The sequence below is a fragment of the Cordyceps militaris genome, assembly GCF_000225605.1.
Source record: "Cordyceps militaris CM01 unplaced genomic scaffold CCM_S00005, whole genome shotgun sequence".
NCBI lineage: Eukaryota > Fungi > Ascomycota > Sordariomycetes > Hypocreales > Cordycipitaceae > Cordyceps > Cordyceps militaris.
In genome coordinates, this window is record NW_006271973.1 from 548638 (window position 1) to 567391 (window position 18754).

An 18754-nucleotide genomic window follows, 5' to 3' on the forward strand; every position below is an offset into this window, starting at 1 on the left:
AATTTGAGCTCTTTCACCTAGGGGAGATATGTGGGATTTGAGCATCGTATATTTTCACGTTTTGATATAGGACTTATAACCCTGTCTACAGTTTCATGTAATAGCTCTTGATACCTCGAATGCAATTGGGACCGGCGAGCTACGGGATTTACAACACACATGGTTGTTTTGTAAGCAGTGTCAACGATTTTGCAGGAAGACGTGCCTACTTTGCTACAACGAAATACAACCGAGCACCTTGATGCCTCCCTTTCTTCCCAGTGCCTTTTTTTCTGTGTAGGGCAATGTCGACAGTCGCTAGCGATTGACATCAAGGTGCGCGGAAAATCAAACCGCCGCGCCGCATGCCGGCTCCACTCCACCTAAAACTAGTCGAAGCTCCAAACCACAAATTCTCCAACGCAGGACAACTTCTCAACCAGCATCTACATCAATTGGGGGCCCGTAACATGCTCGCGACCCTTTCTTGTACTCATTTCTTTTTATAATACCTAATCGTTTTCTCTTCTACAGCGTCTTCTTTTGCCAATTCTTTATCATGTCTGCCCGCGTCGGCACCCGCGCGTCGCTGGCCGCCGGCGACGCCCTTCTCCTATCCTCGAGCCGGCCGCGCACCGTACCACCGACGTGCAACCTCCCCATAACCCCGTGCCGCGAGAAGAGCAGCGCCGCGCGCCGCAAGATGTACGCGTGGATACATAGTTCCAAGGGCCAGGTGCTCGCCAACAATAGTGGCCCGGGGACGCTGAGCGGTCAGCCGGACATTCCGTTTCCCAACAACCCGCTGTTTCGCAGCGAAAAGGTCGTCAATGACCCAACCAAGCGCCTTATCTACCAACGGGCCACGCAAGACGGCCAGGCGCTCAAGGCCATTGCGGCGGAGATGGGCTTGGATGTGCGTCGGGTAGCGGCCATTGTGAGGCTAAAGGAGGCACAAAAGCAGTGGACCAATTCGGTAAGTTTGAATTATCATGTTCTCTCTTATGCTCCTATTCCCAATTCCCACATTTGCATGATGAAATTACTTTTTATAAATTTCGATTAGTCTTGAAGACATCAAAATGGTTACACTTTTACGCCTGACTGCAACTTTTCCTCCTACATTGATCGCTTGCGCACACCTGTCAGCATACAATGGCTAACTCGCAACAGGGCAAAAAGCTCGCCGGACCATATGCCAAGGCGGTGCAAGGGCTGCTCCCGAAATGGGGCTACTACCCTGGCGAGCCTCGGCAAACGCCGTTTGAGCCTGTCAACGACATTCACGTGCACCGATACACAATGCAGCAGCTCTTTGTGCCCGTCGCCGAGTCGACTGACTTTACGAGAGAGGACGCCGCCGGCGCCTTTTATGACAACATGTTGTCGGTGGACAAGCGCTCGCCCCAGAGTGGCCTCATCGATATGGAGCGCAAAAACGTGGCCAAAACGGGCTCGCGCAAGACCAACTGGCAGGCGTTCCAGGAAGCCGAGCGCCAGCGCGAGGACGAGTTTGCGGAGCGTCTGGCGGCGGAGCAGGCTGCCGAGGAGGCGGCCACGACGCGCGTCAAGTCGGACCGCTACGAGTTTCGCTTCCGCGAGATGAATGTCGACGACGCGGGCGACAACGGGCGCTCACCCAAGGGCCTAGGCTGGCGCTATGGTGCGCCGCTCATGGACCGAAAGCGAGGTATGATCAAGATTCCCAAGTCGGTGCCGTAAGTGCGCGGCAGAGGGAATACTATTTGTATATATGTAAAAACGGTTGGCGAGCAAGGCTTTGTATATTAGACCTGTACAACATGTGAATGGTTTCACAATATACCGTTATTTTAACAAACTACAGGCTTGATAAAGCGACGGTGCCACATCATATCAGCCGAGTTGATTTCAGTGGTGCACATGCCGTTTCCTTTTGTGCTCTACGACCTCGAGGCCGACAGACATATATATCAATGCGAACCAAACCTCACCTCGCTGGCTGCCCAACTTGGCAGTTCGATTGTCTGTCTTTGTTGGCACATCTATGCTGCATTGTACTGTTGTATCCATTCTGCAAGTCAAAAGTCAGACTACGGTCCTTCCCACCGACCACGTGGCTTGCACAGAAGACTCACTTTTGCAACTGTCATTTATTCTCCCGAGTGACTGGCTCTGGCTCGCACACCCAAAGCAGTAATTCCATCGAAGTGATGTGCAGCGCCTTTTGCGCTAGCACACCAGTAAGAGATGCCGGTTCTCTCTACTTCACGATTGGACTTGGATGAGGCTGTTGTTGTGTGGGAGGAACCCCTTTTAGGGCTACTTAGCGCAGCGAGGCCCCTGGAGCAACATCACTGTGCCGAGGCTTCTATGTAGATGGCGTGACGGCGCTCAAGAACGTTCAAGTCTACAAGGAAATAACCATGAAATAAATATGCCACCAGCAGATATATTTAGGCCAATTGCCAGAACCATTTTCTCTTTTTATTACTTTTCCTGCACTTGTGTTTCACTGTCACCGACGCATTGCCGGCCACGGGCTAGTGCCTCGTTGACGTCAGAGGCCCTTGCAGTGCAAGAAAAAAGTGCAGCCAAAATCAAGGTTAAAATGAGCCCATCGCAAGCGCGACCACCACCGCTGCAACCTTTTTCTCTTCTGCCTCTCTTTTCTCTTTCCCCCCATCCTTTCATCAAGAAACCGACTCCAAAAACCAACAGCCGCCGCCATGCTCAGCCGCTTCAACATCACCAAGGGCTACCTCGCCTTTGCGGGCGTCTACTTTTTACTCTTCGTCCTCGGTTTGGCCATCATTGGGCTGTACGCGACCGACGTCCAGCGATCGCGGGAGCTACACACCCATCTCGACTCAAAATGGGTACGTTGTTCGCTCGCCCGGCAGCTCTTCTCACGACGCCGGTTGAAGGACGAGAAAGAAGGAAGAAAAGGCGCGGGAAAGCTAACAAGTACCACCACAGGTCTTTGCCGTCGTTGTCGGATGTCTCTCTAGCGTCACCTGTCTCGCCTACCTCGTTCCGCTCGTCTTTCACGCGCTCGGCGTCGTCGCGCCGATCTGGAACCTGGTGCTCTTCATCCTCAATATCACCCTCTTTGGCGTATTCGCCAAGGTACGTTTGCCCGGCTTGCTTCCTATTCATATATAGACAGGCATATTCACTAACATGGCCCTCCCAGCTCTTCCTTCATGCCGACGCCGGCGGCAACGGTGCCGTCACACGCATGAAGAATGCCATCTGGGTAGACCTTACCACCGCCCTGCTCTGGTTTCTCGCTACCATTGCCTCGGCCGGCTACTGGTGGAAGCACCGCGACGTCCGCTCCCGCTTCACCGGGCGCGCGCATGTCTGAGCTACTGCTGCTCAGAACCCTCTTGCCTCCCGGGCTCGTGCTGAGAAGTAAGGCCGCCGTGATGGCCAGGTCTGGCTCCCATTGCATCGATACCCCCTTAGGCGCATCTGTTTCGAGATACCCTCTAGCGTCCACAATGTTGATTATTTCCATGCGGTATTGGTTTCCTTTTCCCTAATGAGTTTTATCACTTTCGAGCATATGAGCACCTAGTTCATGTCTACCGAATAATAATATTAGTATTTGTCTCCAAAGTCCCTGTTATCTCAGGAATTAACGAACTCCAGCTCAAATACAATACATTACCTACTGGGTGGCTGATTCCCTTTGGGCAGTCTCGCAAGTACGTTGGACGACAAGTTATACGGCAGCTGTGACTAGGTAGGAGACAATTTGGGTAAGATGTGGCACGAGAAACATACCTACCTAGGTTGAATCAGGTTTCCCTGCCAGACGCGGCTGGAGACACCAGGGCTATCGTCACAGTCTCGCTTGTCCTGAACTCGGGAACGCAGTGAACGCGGTGAACGCGGTGAACGTGGTGAACGCGGTGAACGTGGTGAACGCGGTGAACGTGGTGAACGCGGTGAACGCGGTGAACGCGGTGAATGCCATATCACGTAGGCACACGCGCAGGTATATATATCCCCCCGCCTCTTCCACGGCACCGACGCAACCTCCCTCCTTCATAACCACACACATCCAAGTACCCACGGGATACACATCAGCTCGCCACCATCGTTCTGTCGAATCTGTCCGAACGACGCCGTGATCGCCGCGGCCAAACAGAAGTGTCGACCTCTCCCAACCGAAAACGCCCGCCTGTCCAGCCCACCTCTACGCAATGCCTCCCATCCTTCGACCGGCCTATGCCCCCGACTCCGACGGCGATAACTACGACATCTCGACGTACGTGGGCAACCCGCACGATGCCAACCAATCCGTGCCTATCGAGCTCGCGTCCATTGCAGATGATCAGGATCTGATCTGCTCGGACTGCATTATCCAGCTGCAGAGCGGCCTGCTCCCACCCCCCCACTGCGCCCACGAACAAAGTAAGTTGAGTTACTTAGACCTACACACAAGCGTTTGACTGACCAAGATGGCAGCACTGGTTCGAAGAACCCGCCGCTTCGTCGGCCCAGCCGACATGTTGTCCCCCCTCGTCTAGGCGCCCGCCGCAATCCTCCGCGCCACACTGGAGAGTAAGAGACACAACCCAAAGTCCGTCATGCACGAGGACGAGGTAAGAGAATCACACAGATTTGATCTTGGGATCATGAGCTGACCGTACGGTATGACCAACAGCAGCAGGCACGAGTCAATCTGAACAAGGGCATCCTTCGATCCGCGCTCCGCCTGGCCGGCAAGCTGGAGATGGTGCCCACCCAGGTCCGCTTGAAGAATCCCGTCGATGATCGCGTGTCCTATGTCACCAAGATCGGACCCATGAGGATCGTCATGCGCTACCTCGCCGGCAGCACCAACGCATAGGAAGGAGGGGGGCGGGACAGGGCTTCGGCCGCACAGCTGGAGAACGCTGTCCGATTGGCCCGCCAGGAACGTTGTGCTCTCGCTTAGTTTCATCGAGCTTCTATTGTACGCCATTTAGGTGTTTCCTCTGGCTCTATTTTCCCGAGCTCTTTCTATACGCTAGTATACGTGTTGCTACGAAATAAGAATTGTTCCACCCTAAGCCACCCGTCCCCCGCAGAGGTTCTGCTTCGTTATACCCCCATGTATATTACATCACACCACAAATCCAAGAAAGTCAAAGGCGCGTATTAAGACTCAATAACAGAACAAGAAAAACTGCCTAGCCACATTACTGTTCAATTCCTCCCAGGCGGACCACCGAGACGTTGGGCACAACATCGGCTTCGGTGCTTTGCATGTAAGACAGGGTTTTCTGCGGCGCGATAAACGTCAAGACCTCGCGTCAAGGGGGGGAACCTGCTCGCCACATTTGGCGGCGGCGGCAGCAGCGTGTCGGGGATGGTCTTGGGGCCGGTGTCGGGGACGGGTATTATTGATCCCCGGCGCTGGGACTCGGAGCCCCGGCAATCTAGGACATGCTGGGGTCTTGGTTTCTGCACTGTTGTGTGTCAGTCAGGCGCAAGAAAGTCGAAGAAGGAGACAGGAAACAAAAGGAAGAAGCGGCAAGGGGGGGGGGAGGGGGAACAAAAACGAGAAGAAGGAAAAAAGCCTTACCATGGGATCACACAGGCTCTCAGAACAGCGCAGCACCAAGCGTTGGGCCCACTCCTTCGGCTCCATGGTCCTCAGGAACTGGTGGCAGTTCTCGGTGCAGGCGAGGCAGTTGCGCTCAATCTGGAGCGCATCGGCGGTGCTGTTGGCGCGCCAGGCTGGGTGAGGCGTCAGGATCGCCGGCGTCGGGCTCGCGGCGACGGTGGTGGACGAGGTGGACGAGGTGGCCAGGGCGGCGGCGGCGGCGAGGCCCACGGTGGTGATGAGGATGAGGAGCTTCATGTTTGGGAAGAGCAGGGGGAGCAGGCGTGGTATAGGAGGGAAATGTGAGCGAGAAGAAGGTTGAAGAGCAAAATGTTGGTGGCAGGGCAGGACGGGTGTTGGTTTGTATAAAGAGGCGCGCCATGGAGGAGGCAAGACGCAAATAATAAAATTTAAAGGGCTAAGTCGGTTCGGTGCATATTGGTAAGATATGAAAACTTTCAATATAAAAATATTGACTATATGATTGCAAGTTTAGTTGCCCGTCCGCCACAGGCATCAGACTGCCAAAAAGTCTGCCGCTACGCCACTTTTCTCTCTGCTTTTCTCTTTGTATGTGGTTGTCTCTCTTTTTGTATCTCTCTTTATATTATGTTCCCCAGTGCTATTCTTTGAGTTATTTCTTTCAATATTCGTGTTTGTGTGCGCCAGTGTTGACGCCACGAGCAGTCCGGCCAGACGCCGCCTTCAACGGCGCTTAACTTATGAAACCCAAAATAAACCCTTTTGCCGTCCTAGGCCTTGCTTGTCACAATAATGATGACCGCCGCATCTATCAATAAGAGTGGTTGTACAAATTGCCCTCGCCGGCTGGTCTATAATGACGCTTATCCGAAGAAGAACACCAAGTCGGACAAGATCTTGTGTCAACTGACGCAGCACCACTTGATTGCTTGTCTCGCTTCGCTGACAGTAGTCTAAATCTATCTCTTTGCATTCCCATCTCGTTTCGTAGCGTCACCCGTATTGCCATGGGAATACTTGAATGCTATGAGGCGGGGAAGCGGATCGATGGCAGGATTCGAATCTAGGAAATATTATGTCGGAAAGTGGAAGGGCCCGCAGCAGCGGCTCGAGGGTGCCGAAATGATCAAGGCAGGAGATAGGTCATTCTTTATTATCAAGTCGCATGCATGATAAAGTCCACGTTGTCCTACTGATTCAGTTGGTCAAAGCAACGAGGGATGGTAGATACGCGAATGTAGCGCCGGCCACGACCTCGAAAGGCGTACTAGCCTGCCCTCATACATGTCTGGTAAATCGTGTAGGGTCAAGAGGTCAATTTTTGACAAGTGCGTTTACGTCTCAAGATGTCCAAGGTCCACTTCGTAGAAAGTGACCGCAGCTTGGTGTGCATCTCGATGCGGGGGTGGTTGCAGCAGATACGATCAGTCGTGGGCCGCTTAGATGGGGCCATGTGCACGACGCTGGCAAACATGATGCTCAATGAAAAACGATAGGCTGGTGCTCATCAGTTTCGGCGAGCTGCGTCGGGTACGTCCGTCGGGGCAGAAAGTGAAGTGGACGACGGATACAGGGCGGCGTAATGTTGGGCGCGATCTGCGCTCGATGAAATTGCAATGTGGCTGTCGGGTTTGAAATTGCATCGCATAGTTTCCGCCATGTAACGTGTGTGTTTATTACACGTCAATGCCAGCGATTGCGAATAATGCGCGCTGTGGCTTGGCGCAGTGTGCCTGAGCTGTATGGAGCCTGGCAAGGATCGCAATGCATGCACACTGCAGGCTGATGTTTTTGATTTGCGATGGGTGTTGGCCAATTTGCCTCGTGTGTGTGTCGATCGTGAGGGTGCAGTTGATGTTCGCTCCCTCTACGGCCGTAAGCCTGTAGTGCGCCATCCCGTGATGGATTGAAGGACCAGATGAGCGCAATCATCTCGCAACGGTCGTACGCGGCTACACGTTGCGCAGCCACTTGATCTGGGGTGCTGTCGATGCAAAGGACAATTGTTATGCACACAATCGTACGTCGTACCGTGACGCCAGGTGGATTGGACAGCGGGCAAACGCAGATGTTGGCGTGGATACACGCAGACGGGCTTGGATACACGCAGACGAGTCGGTAAAACACATCCGTAGTTCTGATTGGGTTGGCTGATGGATGGATATCTGGTGCGGGTGCACGTCTCGGCTGGGTTGGGGTGACTCGGGCGAGACAAGGATCCATGTGCCATTGTGGTGGAAAGTGGGAAGAGGAAGCCAAAAGGCCGTTCGCGGTGAGGCTTTGATGGTGGCTTACAGGGATGATTGAGGCGGACAAGCGGGTAAAAACTGACCTGCAACCGACAGACAACAGAGTGTCTCTGATAGTTACTCTGTCTTGAAAACTCTGTAACAATAATCAGTCCTTTCCATCAAGTTTTTTCTTTTGTTCACCGCTGTCCGCCCCCATCCTGTCAGCTCACAAAACTGCCCAAAAATGACCCGCCTGCAACGAACCGCTATAGCGAGCAAGGGCCTTGTAAATATTAATATTGGGCGCTGCGCCACCAAACGAGGGTATTCCTCCGGGCATCAGCCACACATCCGCCATCGCCATCGCCGCTACAGCCGCAGCGCACCAGCCAGCTACCCGTCAACGCCAGGGCTTGTCGATCTGGTCTCTCGTTTACCAGCTGCCAGCTGCCAGTCGCCAGTCGCCAGTCGCCAGCTGCCAGTCGCCAGCTGCCAGCTCCATGTCCTTGTTTGCATTTTGAATCCTAGTTACAGTTTTCCCTGCCGATATTCTCCGTCGTTCCTCAATCGATTTGTCCTTCTCCATCGAAGCTCCTGCGGCCATCCGTCTCTCGATTTCTCTTCAGCATTTATTCATCGTCGTACCCGTCATCCTCTAGTTACAAGTCCACCTCGTGGTGCACCCACCTGCCACTGTTACCAGGCTGTGACGCAGGTAGTGGGCTCCGCCGCCGCCATCCCTCGACCCTGCAGATTTGAGCCGCACACTCTTGTCTCTCGTTTCTCTGCCTGACACAGGGGGTCATGACTGAGCGACTAGCCAGCCAGCCAGGTTTCTTTGATTTATTAATCCCCCTCGACCAGCGCCTCGCTCTTCCAATCTCTACCCATCTCTCATCTCCATTCCTGCTATAAAACTTCGCCGCGTCTGCTCAACTCATCAGATCCATCATCAACCGCTGGACCACTTCAAAGAATGCCCGGGCCGCTTCAACGCTAGACTGTTGTGGTGACGCACTTGTTCATTCCAAGGTTTCTGGCGGATCCGCCGCCATGTCATTTGCACGATCTCTCAACAAGGCCCAAGGCTTCCTCATGCCCTACCGGAGACCAACTTTCGGGCGCACCCTTTCCAACTCTTCGGAGCTATCCCTCACCTCCAATACCAGCGGCCGCGATGAAGATGTGGCCGGCGATTCTGTACCGTCCGTGCCAGGCACACCAGTGCTAGCTCCGATGGAGAGTTCCTACTTTACAAAACGCAAGTACTCAAAATATCTTCACTCCATGACACTACAACATCTTATCCTCTTGCACCACAAAGGCATCACTCAATGTACAACCCGAATTTGATGCTCTCGGTTGAATCTCAAACAGCAGCTTGCAACCTATCACGGTGCTATGCGTAGCAACTGGTCCAGGCGCCGTTGGATCCGCCAGAATATTGCGTTCCAACCCATTCCTGGCTAGGCCCTTGGCCGCTCCCTCGGAATACACGGATGAGTTCGATCGTCATGTCTCCGCCCACGTCATTCCCATCACCGCGTCGTTGCTTTTCTCCACCCCAGGTTTTCCGTTCGTCGCCTACATAACTCGCTAACAATCCCTGCGCAGACGGCCCCGAGTCTCGTTCTCGCCCTATCGCCATCGAATTACCGAAATCGAAAAAGTCTGGTACTTCAGTTTACACTCCCACTGAAACGCTTTCTGCTCGCGGCGACCTACCTGGGTGAGTAGTCATCGACTTATAAACCGCCTCTAGCACCGCTGCTAACCAAGTGAAATAGTGGCTATTTCCCCATGCACGAGGACCCAAAGTGTCGCATTCATCGCCCACATCCCTTTCACTCGGAAAATCGTCAAAAGAATTCGGAATTCAAATTCGATATGCAAGCCCCAAGAGAGCAACCGGCCTCGATGGCACCGGCCTGGCAGGGCACTCACACACCCGTGTCGTCGTACATGCCCTCAGGGATCCACGAACATTCGTTACCTGTCGGCAAATATTACCCTTCCAACTACGAAAGGCGCACGCGCCAGTTGCAAAACCAAAGGACCTTTGTCTCAGATTCGGTCACGTCATATGCCAAGACGGATGCCCAAGGTACCACGTACAAGGGCACCGACGACGCACGACAGCGATTGCAACAGTACCAACGTGACATGGTCGCACAGGCTTCCATGGCACTGGGTGGCTCGTACAAGCCAAGCATGTTGCCCGGAAACGCCGCGGTCCTAAGAAATCTGCCTGTTCCAGATGGCCGGTTTGGCCGCCCATCAACGCCACAGCGACCACTTTCCCCGCACCTCCAACCCATGGGAAGCCCCGGCCCGGTTACACCAATGGACCTAGAGGCACAGGAGGAATACATCACCAAGGGCCATGTCGCGGCCAGCACAACTCTGGCTCCCCCTGCAGCCGAGTTCGCACCGCACTCGCTTTGAGCTTACAACGCCCATATCGCATTGGATCGTTATTCCGCACTGCACGACTGGAGTTATTGGTTTATTCACGGACAGCCGCAAACAGAATGCGCCTATAAATTGGTTGCTTATTATGGATATTGGAGTTTTTGACCATGCACTTGGCCGCGCCGAGATGTTATATACCCTCGCTAGATAGTTGCTTACTAAATGTACTCGATTTCTACCTCTGCACGTAGTATGACAGAATAAGCGTAAAGAGGTAATGTTAATAATACTTTCGCGTTAGTATATTTATAAAGTTTATCAATATTATAGCAGCCTATACTATTACTAGGATGGTTTTTCCCTCCTCTTGTTAAGAACTGGCCCTAGGGCATCTGCATGTAGGCATTGATAGTAATATTAACTCTCTTACAGGGTAAGAGAGGAGGGAAAAGCTAGCCTACCTATCTCCTATAATACAAAAGGGAGCGCGCCTGTGGTGGACTTAGGCTAGGACGAGCCCGAAATGGGCTCGAGCCGGACTCTTTTATACCTCTTATATCTACCTAATTTATTATTTTTCTAGTATCATCGGGAGAAATACACTATAGAGAACCCGAATTTAATCTTACCTAAGTAAGGTAATTGTCCTAGTATTCTAGTTATATATAGACACTAGATATATATATAATTACTTATATATATATATATTATAATAAACTAGCCTAGAAGGCTCTATATTAGGGCATAGTAGCTAGGGGTATAGTAGCTAGAAGGGAAGGTACTATATAAAGGTTATATATAGAGGGGAATATATATAGAAGGGATATTGTATAGAGGTAAGCTACTAATAAGCTAGTAAAGAGGATATAGTAGTAATTCTATTACTATTACCTACTCTACCCTAGATTATATTATAACTAAAGTACTTTAATACTTAAACAACCTTATACTCTAGTATTAACTAGTACTATTACTACTATTAGTCTTATAGCTATAATCTATTATACCATAGAAGGCAAAAGGATTCGTAAGAATAATACTAGTAGGATATTATCTAGTTATACCTATAAGGGTATCCTTACTAGCTACCTAGAGAGGTACTGGGTATAACCTAGCATATATACCCTAATAAAAAAGACAGATTTCTAAGAGAGAAACTATATTTATATAATTTGTGACGGACTGGCCCCAGAGGGGCTTCGGGGGCAACCAGCCCCGCAGCTGTCAGTAGCCTTACGGCGCACAACCCTCTCGACCATAAGGCCAAAAGGATTCGTAACAACAATACTGACTTGTTGTTGTCTGGTTGCACCTATAAGGGGCCCCCTAGGGGCTCCGCGCCGGCCACTCTGGAAGGACCAGGGCAGGCTCCGTAGCCCAGCCCTTAACATAATTAATTTATATTATAATATCCTTTACTACTACTATATATCTAGTATTAGTATATAGTAGTACTATTATATAAAGGCTGGTAATAATCTATTGCTATTTCTTAGATACTAGAGGGGTCTTACCGGATCCCTATATACTCCGGATTAAGACCGTGTAGAATCCCGTAAATGTGGTTAAGGTTTTCCCTTAGGTACTCTAGTTTTTCCTTACCCTATTATTAGCAAAGGTACTAGATAGGTTATTTAGCCTAGTCAGTATATAAGAATTATTATTATTATTTCTTAGATACTTGGTATTACTCTGCCTTGTAATTATTTCCCTTACTAATTCGAGTAGTTTCTATAACTTGCCGGCGACTGACGAGACCGCAAAATCGCCTCGATTCGGTCTGCCTCTGGATGTCTGTGAAGATGCCCATAATTAACAAGATGTGATACAATCTCCCAGTCCCGAACTTCCATCGCTAGGTCAACGGCTGATTTCTGCCGTTCGTTGAGCGCATTGCAATCTACTCTGTTGTCTTTGCACAAGTGCTCAACACACCGTGGCCAACGGAATTCACAAGCTGCGTGCAGCGCGGCATTTCCATGTTGCCCCGGGCCAATATAGTTCGGATCCACGCCTGGGTGCGTCAAGATCAGCTTCACGGATTCTTCACAGCCGTCCAACACCGCAATATAGAGGGCAGAGCGACTGGCGAAACCCTTTTCGTCCGGATCGTTTGTCGCGGTAAGTAGCGACTTAAGGATTTCCATATTCCCCCGCTCGACAGCCAGTCCGATCATGCCGATCGCACCGCGTCCAGTATCGGTCGTTACTTGGATATTCACGCCTTTATCGACCAAGTAGTTGACCATATTATGGGAGAGTGACCAGATTGCAAGCTCGATCGGCGTGTCCCCCCCATTCTGGTCGTTACAGGGCAGGTTGACGTCGGCTCCGTACTTAACGAGGAGTTGAGCCATCCGCGTATCATCTGTCAACGCCGAGAGTCCTAGAGGCGTGATGGATCGTCTTGGAGGCGTGGTAGTCGCGATAAAACTCCCATAACACCGCTTCCGCCGTGATTGTGGTGCTACACGGGGATAATGAACAGTAACTGGATAGTACCCTCTCATGTTGACAAGGGTAGCTATAGCAGCAATTGAAGAAATACCCGTCGCGTGGATATCGATGGCTGCATTAATTACATGCCTAGCCGTAGAATCGTATATTGTCGGTCCTTCTCGTGAGCTCTTGCTAGACGCCCAAAATAGTGCAAAAGCACCTTGGCGAGCGTCGCGCCTATAGAGCTCGTTATTAAGCCATTGTAAGCTTTGGCATGATTGTGCAAGCCGGTTGAGCTCGCGCAATTCACAAAAGTCGGCAATTAAGAGAATAATCTCCTTTGGAAATTGAAGCAGTTCCATCTTATTGTTGTCTTTGTTCGAGGAAAATGACATATCAGACATAAACTAAGCAGGTAAAGTGTAGGGAATAAGCGAAAGTGTAGAGAATAGGTGAATTCCAGGAAGTTGTTTTGTGTGTTGCGTCGGCCGCGTTTGCACGCAAGCCGTGAATAGACTATAGTAACTTACTTCCCTAATAGCGGAAAAGCCCGGCCAAGGTATTATCTACCGGTTCTATAGGTTTCTAGGGAGATAGGCTGCAGTAAAGTACTCACTCGTGTTAAAAGTGAGGAGAGCAAACGGCGACAAACGCAGCACTCCTACTCGCGAACCACCCACCCTTCATTACAAACAAACCTACTAAACTTTGGCGGTTGGAACCTATAAACAATCTAATATATATATATTTATGTATTTCATGCTGCTGTCAGGATTTGAGGATTTCAAACCCAAGTTGCGGCGACAGATCTCGAGCATGTGGCTTGAACAGTCTGCCGCAGCAAGAACGGACAACAAACAACACAACAACACGCGCCTACAATTATCGCATGCCAAAGGTAGAAGTCATGGCAAGGGGTGTATTATGCGAAAGGTAGTATAAATTTCAGATATAATCTTTAATATAGCAGTGTGATGTCGTACCCTTCTCGCCAGTGTCTACTCTTTGTACATGTGCATCAGTGGCTGGAATCGTTCTGCACTGCACGGCGGTATCATTAGCTTTCGAGCCAGCTCCAAGTCAATAAGCTTGACAATGTGGCGATTTCCAGATCCAGTCGCTATCTGCTTCCAGCTTGTAGCAATCTCGTCTGTCATGTGCACCCTCCGAATCAGTTCCGTGGCGAATTCCACTGCTCGAGCGTCGTAACGGTAGCCAGGGCTGAGACTAAAGAGGAACTCGCCGACTTCACGCCACCTATGCTGGCGCAAGCGTTCCAGCCCGAGAAGGTAAAAAGCAACATCCCAGCTTGCCTTTCGGACAGCTGTCAACAGCGCGGTTGCGGTATACGAGTCCATCCTTTTGAGGTCAGTTCGTCCATCTTGACACAAAAGCTGAACACACGCCACGGAGTCCATGATGCAAGCCACCGTGAGAGGCGTGAGCCATGGGCCTTCGTCCCGAATCCACATTCTGTTTGGATTGACTTCGGCGCGTCCAAGAAGTCGGCGTACGAAGCCCTCGTGGTTGCCGCCGGCGGCACGTATGAGGGCCGTCGGTCGACTGGACTCTTCTTCATTAATGTCTTCGATGGCGTCTTTTTCATCCGCGTCTTCGAGAACGGCAAGCAACGCCTCAACACACTCGGCACTGTTGACATAAACTGCCGCAGCCAACGGACCGTCCCCATCCGGGGTCCAGACATTTAGTTTGGCCCCTTTCTCAATGAGAAATTTGGTCATTCGACACCTGCCCGACAGCACGGCGACAATGATGGGCGGGAATCCAGGGCAGGGCGCGTAGTCGATCCTGGATCCGGCCTCCAGCAGGATCTGGGCCAATCCCGTGTTGTTCCAAAAAGCTGCCATGCCAAGGAGCGAAATCGGATTTGTTCCCAATCTTTTGCGAAGAGGGTCCCAGGCACGGTCATCATCTTCCGTTGATACCCTTGGCATAAAGTTCCAGGCCATGTCCACATCCGCGCCCGCCTCGATCGCGTGGGCAACTGTGCCGCAAACCGTGATGTCATTGTCGGTTTGACATCGCTGAAGGGCCCAAACGAGACAACTGGCATAATTATGAGAAACATTGGGCCAGTGTAGGGGTCTCTGGGGAGGTTTACCGCAGTAGTCGCAAGTTCGTTGGAGGCTGCAGTAGTCGCGGCGTGAGAGCCAAAGTGGTATAAAGTATTTCTCGGCCATGATTTTGGCAGAAACGCCGCAGCAGGATATATCGATATAATTTTGACGGTTGATAAAAGACGATGAGTGCTGGAGCTTTTCGGGTTGGTGTTGGATGGAGAAGGTCCAGAGTTTTGCAGGTGGTGCAACGACGTCGCTAATAAAGGGCTGTAAGCGGTTGCCTAATATCGAGGGATAACGTCGCATGTGCCCCTACAGTCTTGCGTTATACAAGAGCTGCCTGGGCCATAAGCGGTTGCCTAACAGCGAGGGAAAAAAACGTTACACGGGACCGCCAGGCAGCCTTGGGTTATGCAGGAGCTGCCTGGAGAGATCAGCGAGATCCCGGGGCCATGTTCAGTTACCGCACATGTTCCCTCCGTCATCTTTCGTCGGCCGATGGTTTACCCAAGGAAGTGCGGTGTCCCGTCGCCAGTTCTTGGCAAAGACGGCCCTCTTCTTGTCCAGCTCGAGCTCGACCTCGGACCAGTGCGCGGCGCTCTCGCGCAGCAGCGACCGACCCATCTTGTACCAGTACTCGAGGCGAGTTTCGTCAAACGTCGTGGCGCGAACCAGGCGCACCATCCAGTCCCGCTGGCGGTGGAGGCAGGCCAACTCAAACGCGAGCTCGGCGTCGTAGGCGGCGCCGTGGCCGAGCAGCACGTCGACGAGACCCCAGTGGTGCTGCGTCAGCGCGTAGAAGACGGGCGCGCGGTGGTTGGGCCCCGCGAGGTTGATGTCGACGCGCGGGTCGGCGCACAGCACGCGCACGACGTCCTCGTGGCCGTGGCACACGGCCACCACGAGCGGCGTCTGCCCGTGGATCCCGCCGTGGCACCGGCTGTCGTCGTGCCGGCGCCGGATCACGTTGGGGTCGGACCGGCTCTTGGCGAGGATGAGGCGCACCAGCCCGGCGTCGCCCTTGTAGACGGCCTGGATGAGGCCGTTGACGTCCCCGGCGCCGAGCGGGTCGGAGCAGTCTTCGTTCCGCAGTATCGTCCGGAGGGCCGCCGGACGCTGCTCGCGTACCGCGCGGGTGAGCATTGTGCTGCCGGAGAGATCCCGGACGTCGTCGCCGTATGTCTGCAGGAAAAAGTGAAGCAGCTCGGCGCAGTCCATGGATATGGCGGAGAAGAGGGGAGGGTCTTCGTATCGCACCGGCTGGCCGACGCAACCCCGCGCGGCCTCTGCGGGATACTGCACGGGCTTACTAAAGTCTACCCCGCCGGCCTCGATTAAAAGTCTCGCCATGTCCACGTCGCCGAGCGAAGCGACAACGTACAGCGCATTCCTGGTTGACGCACCCCGGGCGGGATCGAACCTGGGGGCGTGCCTCTCCAGCATCTGCCACAGGCTGGGCGGCCACTCGGCGTTGGGGTCCGCGCCGGCGGCCAGCGCCATGCGCGCCGTGTCCGCCTTGGACAGGCAGCAGGCCCAGAGCAGGGCCGAGGCGCGGCTGTTGTCGTCGCGCAGGTCGAAGGCGTAGAGGACGGGGTTGGCGGCGCGGTGGCACTGGCGGCTGGCGCGCGCGAGCCGGCTAATGTCGGCCCTGTTGGCCAGGCGGGCGGCGACGGCCTGCAGGATAGCATCGGGGCATCGGGACCAGGGACAGGGCTTGGGGTGGTTGGCGGTGGTGGCACCCGTGGAGAGGTGGACTGTCTTGGCGAGCTGGTTGGGTTTGGTGTTCATGCTGCGGAAAAAGGCGCGAGTGTATCGGTCTCGGGGAGTCGGAGAGAGACAAAGGAGAAGGAAATGCGTTTTTTCTAGTCAGCGGGCTCTCAAGCAGATGATCTAGTTAGAGGAGGAGTAGCCAAGGAGAGAGGGCGACAACCAGACTAGAATCAGATGAACAGCGAAGGCCTCACGCTAGAACGGGCTGGATAGGCCGTCACAGTCGCACAAAGGCTGTGGCGGGAAGCCATGTACTGTCTTGTGCCTTGTGCAACGTGAGCAGTCAGTCAGAGTCGCCGTAGAGCAGGGACTTTGTCGCGTCGAGAAATGTCGTGCTCACACCCCAACACGCGCCAGCTCAGCGATGTTTGCTCAGGTTGTCAGGCTATCGAGCCGAATCATGTCGCTGCATAGAGCATGGCTGGGCTCGAAGGACGGCATTTGCGAGCTGCTCTGCCGGCAGGCAAGTCTTGAAGGATTTGCTCAGCCTGGTCTTCCTGGTCTTCGCTTTGCATCCCGTCCTTCCTGTCGGGGTGCTCGACAAAGATGCCCGTCAGAGACGACGGCAATACGGCGGAAAAGGTACGCATACAGGTCCAGTACATATATGGAGAGAGATAATTATAGTCTGTTTCCGAGTGGATGTATGTATGCTCCCGGATTCTCGCGAGGAGCAACTGGCCTCGGGTAGCACGTGGCTATGCTCCGATATGTCTCCCCTTTGTCCTTTGTCTCGTCCTTTCTAAACAAGTGACTGGCCTGCTGCGAATCGAAACCACGAGGCCTCTTCATTCATTTGAAACATCTTGGCGCAAACGAAAATAGACCCTCCATCATTTTTCGATTCCAACAAGTCTCTTCATCCCTCTCAGCGACAGACGATACCTTGACCCGACGGCAGTCGCAACCGACGTACAGAGTAAATTAATTCGTACAGATTACCAATCTCGCGGATCCAGTGTATCGGGAGCATGCACTTACCCGTCTGGACCCCCAAGATAAATTCCACAGTCGGACTCCGTCCCGCGATGGTGTGCAGAAGAGGCGAATGCCCACTGGACAAGGGAGAATAAATCTCTTACCAATCGGAGCAGCGTCGCCAACAATGAACTTGACCCGGTCCAACCCGTTCCTGATTTCAGTTGACCGCCTTTAAGACGCGCAAGAGACCTGGGCCAATCGGAGCAGTCCAGACCAACGCCACACGGTCGTACAACATTTCGGAGCAATCCCCGGCATCAGCGACCCAGTGAACAAGTCGACACCAGGCCTTTTCACCGTTTCCATGTCGGCGGAGAAGAAGCGACGAGCCGAGGCGGTGGTGGTGCCGCCCCTCTTCCCCCGGGGTTCTCACACTGACGTGTATAACCTTCTTCAACCACGAGGCACACGTTCGTTCACTATCGGGTATGAATCAGTTAAAGTTGGTACCTACCCGAGACAAGGTCTGGTCAAGGATATCTATCTTGCGACATGGCAGAGGAATCGGCTGATGTCTGATTGCGTGTCTTGTCAGACTCCTCTGGTACTGAGCTGAATTACCATTGTGGGGAGGTCAAGTGAAACCCCCGACTAGATCGTCCGACGATGGGATGCCCGCTGAAGGACGTTTTATCTGTGTTGCTAAACCTGCTCATGCTTGACTCCAGATACTGAACATCGCGAGCCAGACCGCTATACCAGCCGAGTCATAGGAAAGTTAAGGCAAAAAGTCATCACCGAGAGTTACTGTTTGTGTTGGAATAGGAGCGATGAGAACGCAAAGAGGTATTGGGAGATTGAAAAAAAAAAAAAACGCAGTTGTGCGTAGTGGTTGGTTATTCACAATCTCATCACCACAACAGACCTTTCATTTCGGAGGAGACCGTCAAGGTCGCAGTCTGCGGACAAATCCCCATATTAACTACATTAGCATTTCAATTTCATTCATAAACAAGTGCCTCTGTAAGCGCCCGATCAGCGCGTCGCCGCCGACGGTCTTAACCTTAAGTCGATCGCACTAGAAGAAGCGCGCTTGCTGTAAAAATTAACAGCAGAGAATTATACTTGTCCAAACAATCGACCAGGCTGTATGCCCGTACTCAATTTCCGTGAATCGTAAATCATTGCTCTCTCTCTCTCGTTGTGAGGTATCTCTCCCCGACATGCTCCAACTGAGTCACATTCACCATTGGTCGCCTCGCGACCGCTATTTGCCCTTTCGGGAAGGCCATCGAGCATCGCCAACCCCGGTAAAGAAAGTAACAAAGGAAAAAAAGGAAAAAAGGAAAAAAAGGAAA

The 18754-nt window shown here is 52.7% G+C and overlaps 6 protein-coding genes across 6 annotated transcripts; 3 read left to right on the forward strand and 3 right to left on the reverse strand.

Annotated features, from left to right (window-relative positions):
* Window positions 1-538: 538 nt before the first annotated feature.
* CCM_06569 (uncharacterized protein) lies at window positions 539-2337 on the forward strand (the record flags this gene model as incomplete). The annotated part of the gene is made up of 4 exons (XM_006671710.1): window positions 539-955; window positions 1153-1697; window positions 1859-2015; window positions 2209-2337. 4 exons carry the CDS (start codon window positions 539-541, stop codon window positions 2335-2337), a joined length of 1248 nt encoding a protein of 415 aa, XP_006671773.1.
* A 350-nt stretch (window positions 2338-2687) lies between these two features.
* CCM_06570 (uncharacterized protein) lies at window positions 2688-3328 on the forward strand (the record flags this gene model as incomplete). Its single annotated transcript, XM_006671711.1, has 3 exons — window positions 2688-2837; window positions 2938-3087; window positions 3155-3328. 3 exons carry the CDS (start codon window positions 2688-2690, stop codon window positions 3326-3328), a joined length of 474 nt encoding a protein of 157 aa, XP_006671774.1.
* A 3411-nt stretch (window positions 3329-6739) lies between these two features.
* Window positions 6740-7772, reverse strand: CCM_06571 (uncharacterized protein; the record flags this gene model as incomplete). The annotated part of the gene is made up of 3 exons (XM_006671712.1): window positions 6740-6814; window positions 7319-7518; window positions 7574-7772. 3 exons carry the CDS (start codon window positions 7770-7772, stop codon window positions 6740-6742), a joined length of 474 nt encoding a protein of 157 aa, XP_006671775.1.
* Window positions 7773-8826: 1054 nt separating this feature from the next.
* Window positions 8827-10218, forward strand: CCM_06572 (uncharacterized protein; the record flags this gene model as incomplete). Its single annotated transcript, XM_006671713.1, has 3 exons — window positions 8827-9109; window positions 9388-9502; window positions 9561-10218. The coding sequence occupies 3 exons, from the start codon at window positions 8827-8829 to the stop codon at window positions 10216-10218; spliced, it is 1056 nt and encodes a 351-aa protein (XP_006671776.1).
* Window positions 10219-11900: 1682 nt separating this feature from the next.
* On the reverse strand, window positions 11901-13019 carry CCM_06573 (ankyrin repeat-containing domain; the record flags this gene model as incomplete). The annotated part of the gene is made up of 1 exon (XM_006671714.1): window positions 11901-13019. One exon carries the CDS (start codon window positions 13017-13019, stop codon window positions 11901-11903), a length of 1119 nt encoding a protein of 372 aa, XP_006671777.1.
* Window positions 13020-13622: 603 nt separating this feature from the next.
* CCM_06574 (ankyrin repeat-containing protein, putative) lies at window positions 13623-16493 on the reverse strand (the record flags this gene model as incomplete). The annotated part of the gene is made up of 2 exons (XM_006671715.1): window positions 13623-14456; window positions 15213-16493. 2 exons carry the CDS (start codon window positions 16491-16493, stop codon window positions 13623-13625), a joined length of 2115 nt encoding a protein of 704 aa, XP_006671778.1.
* Between the last annotated feature and the right edge of the window lie 2261 nt (window positions 16494-18754).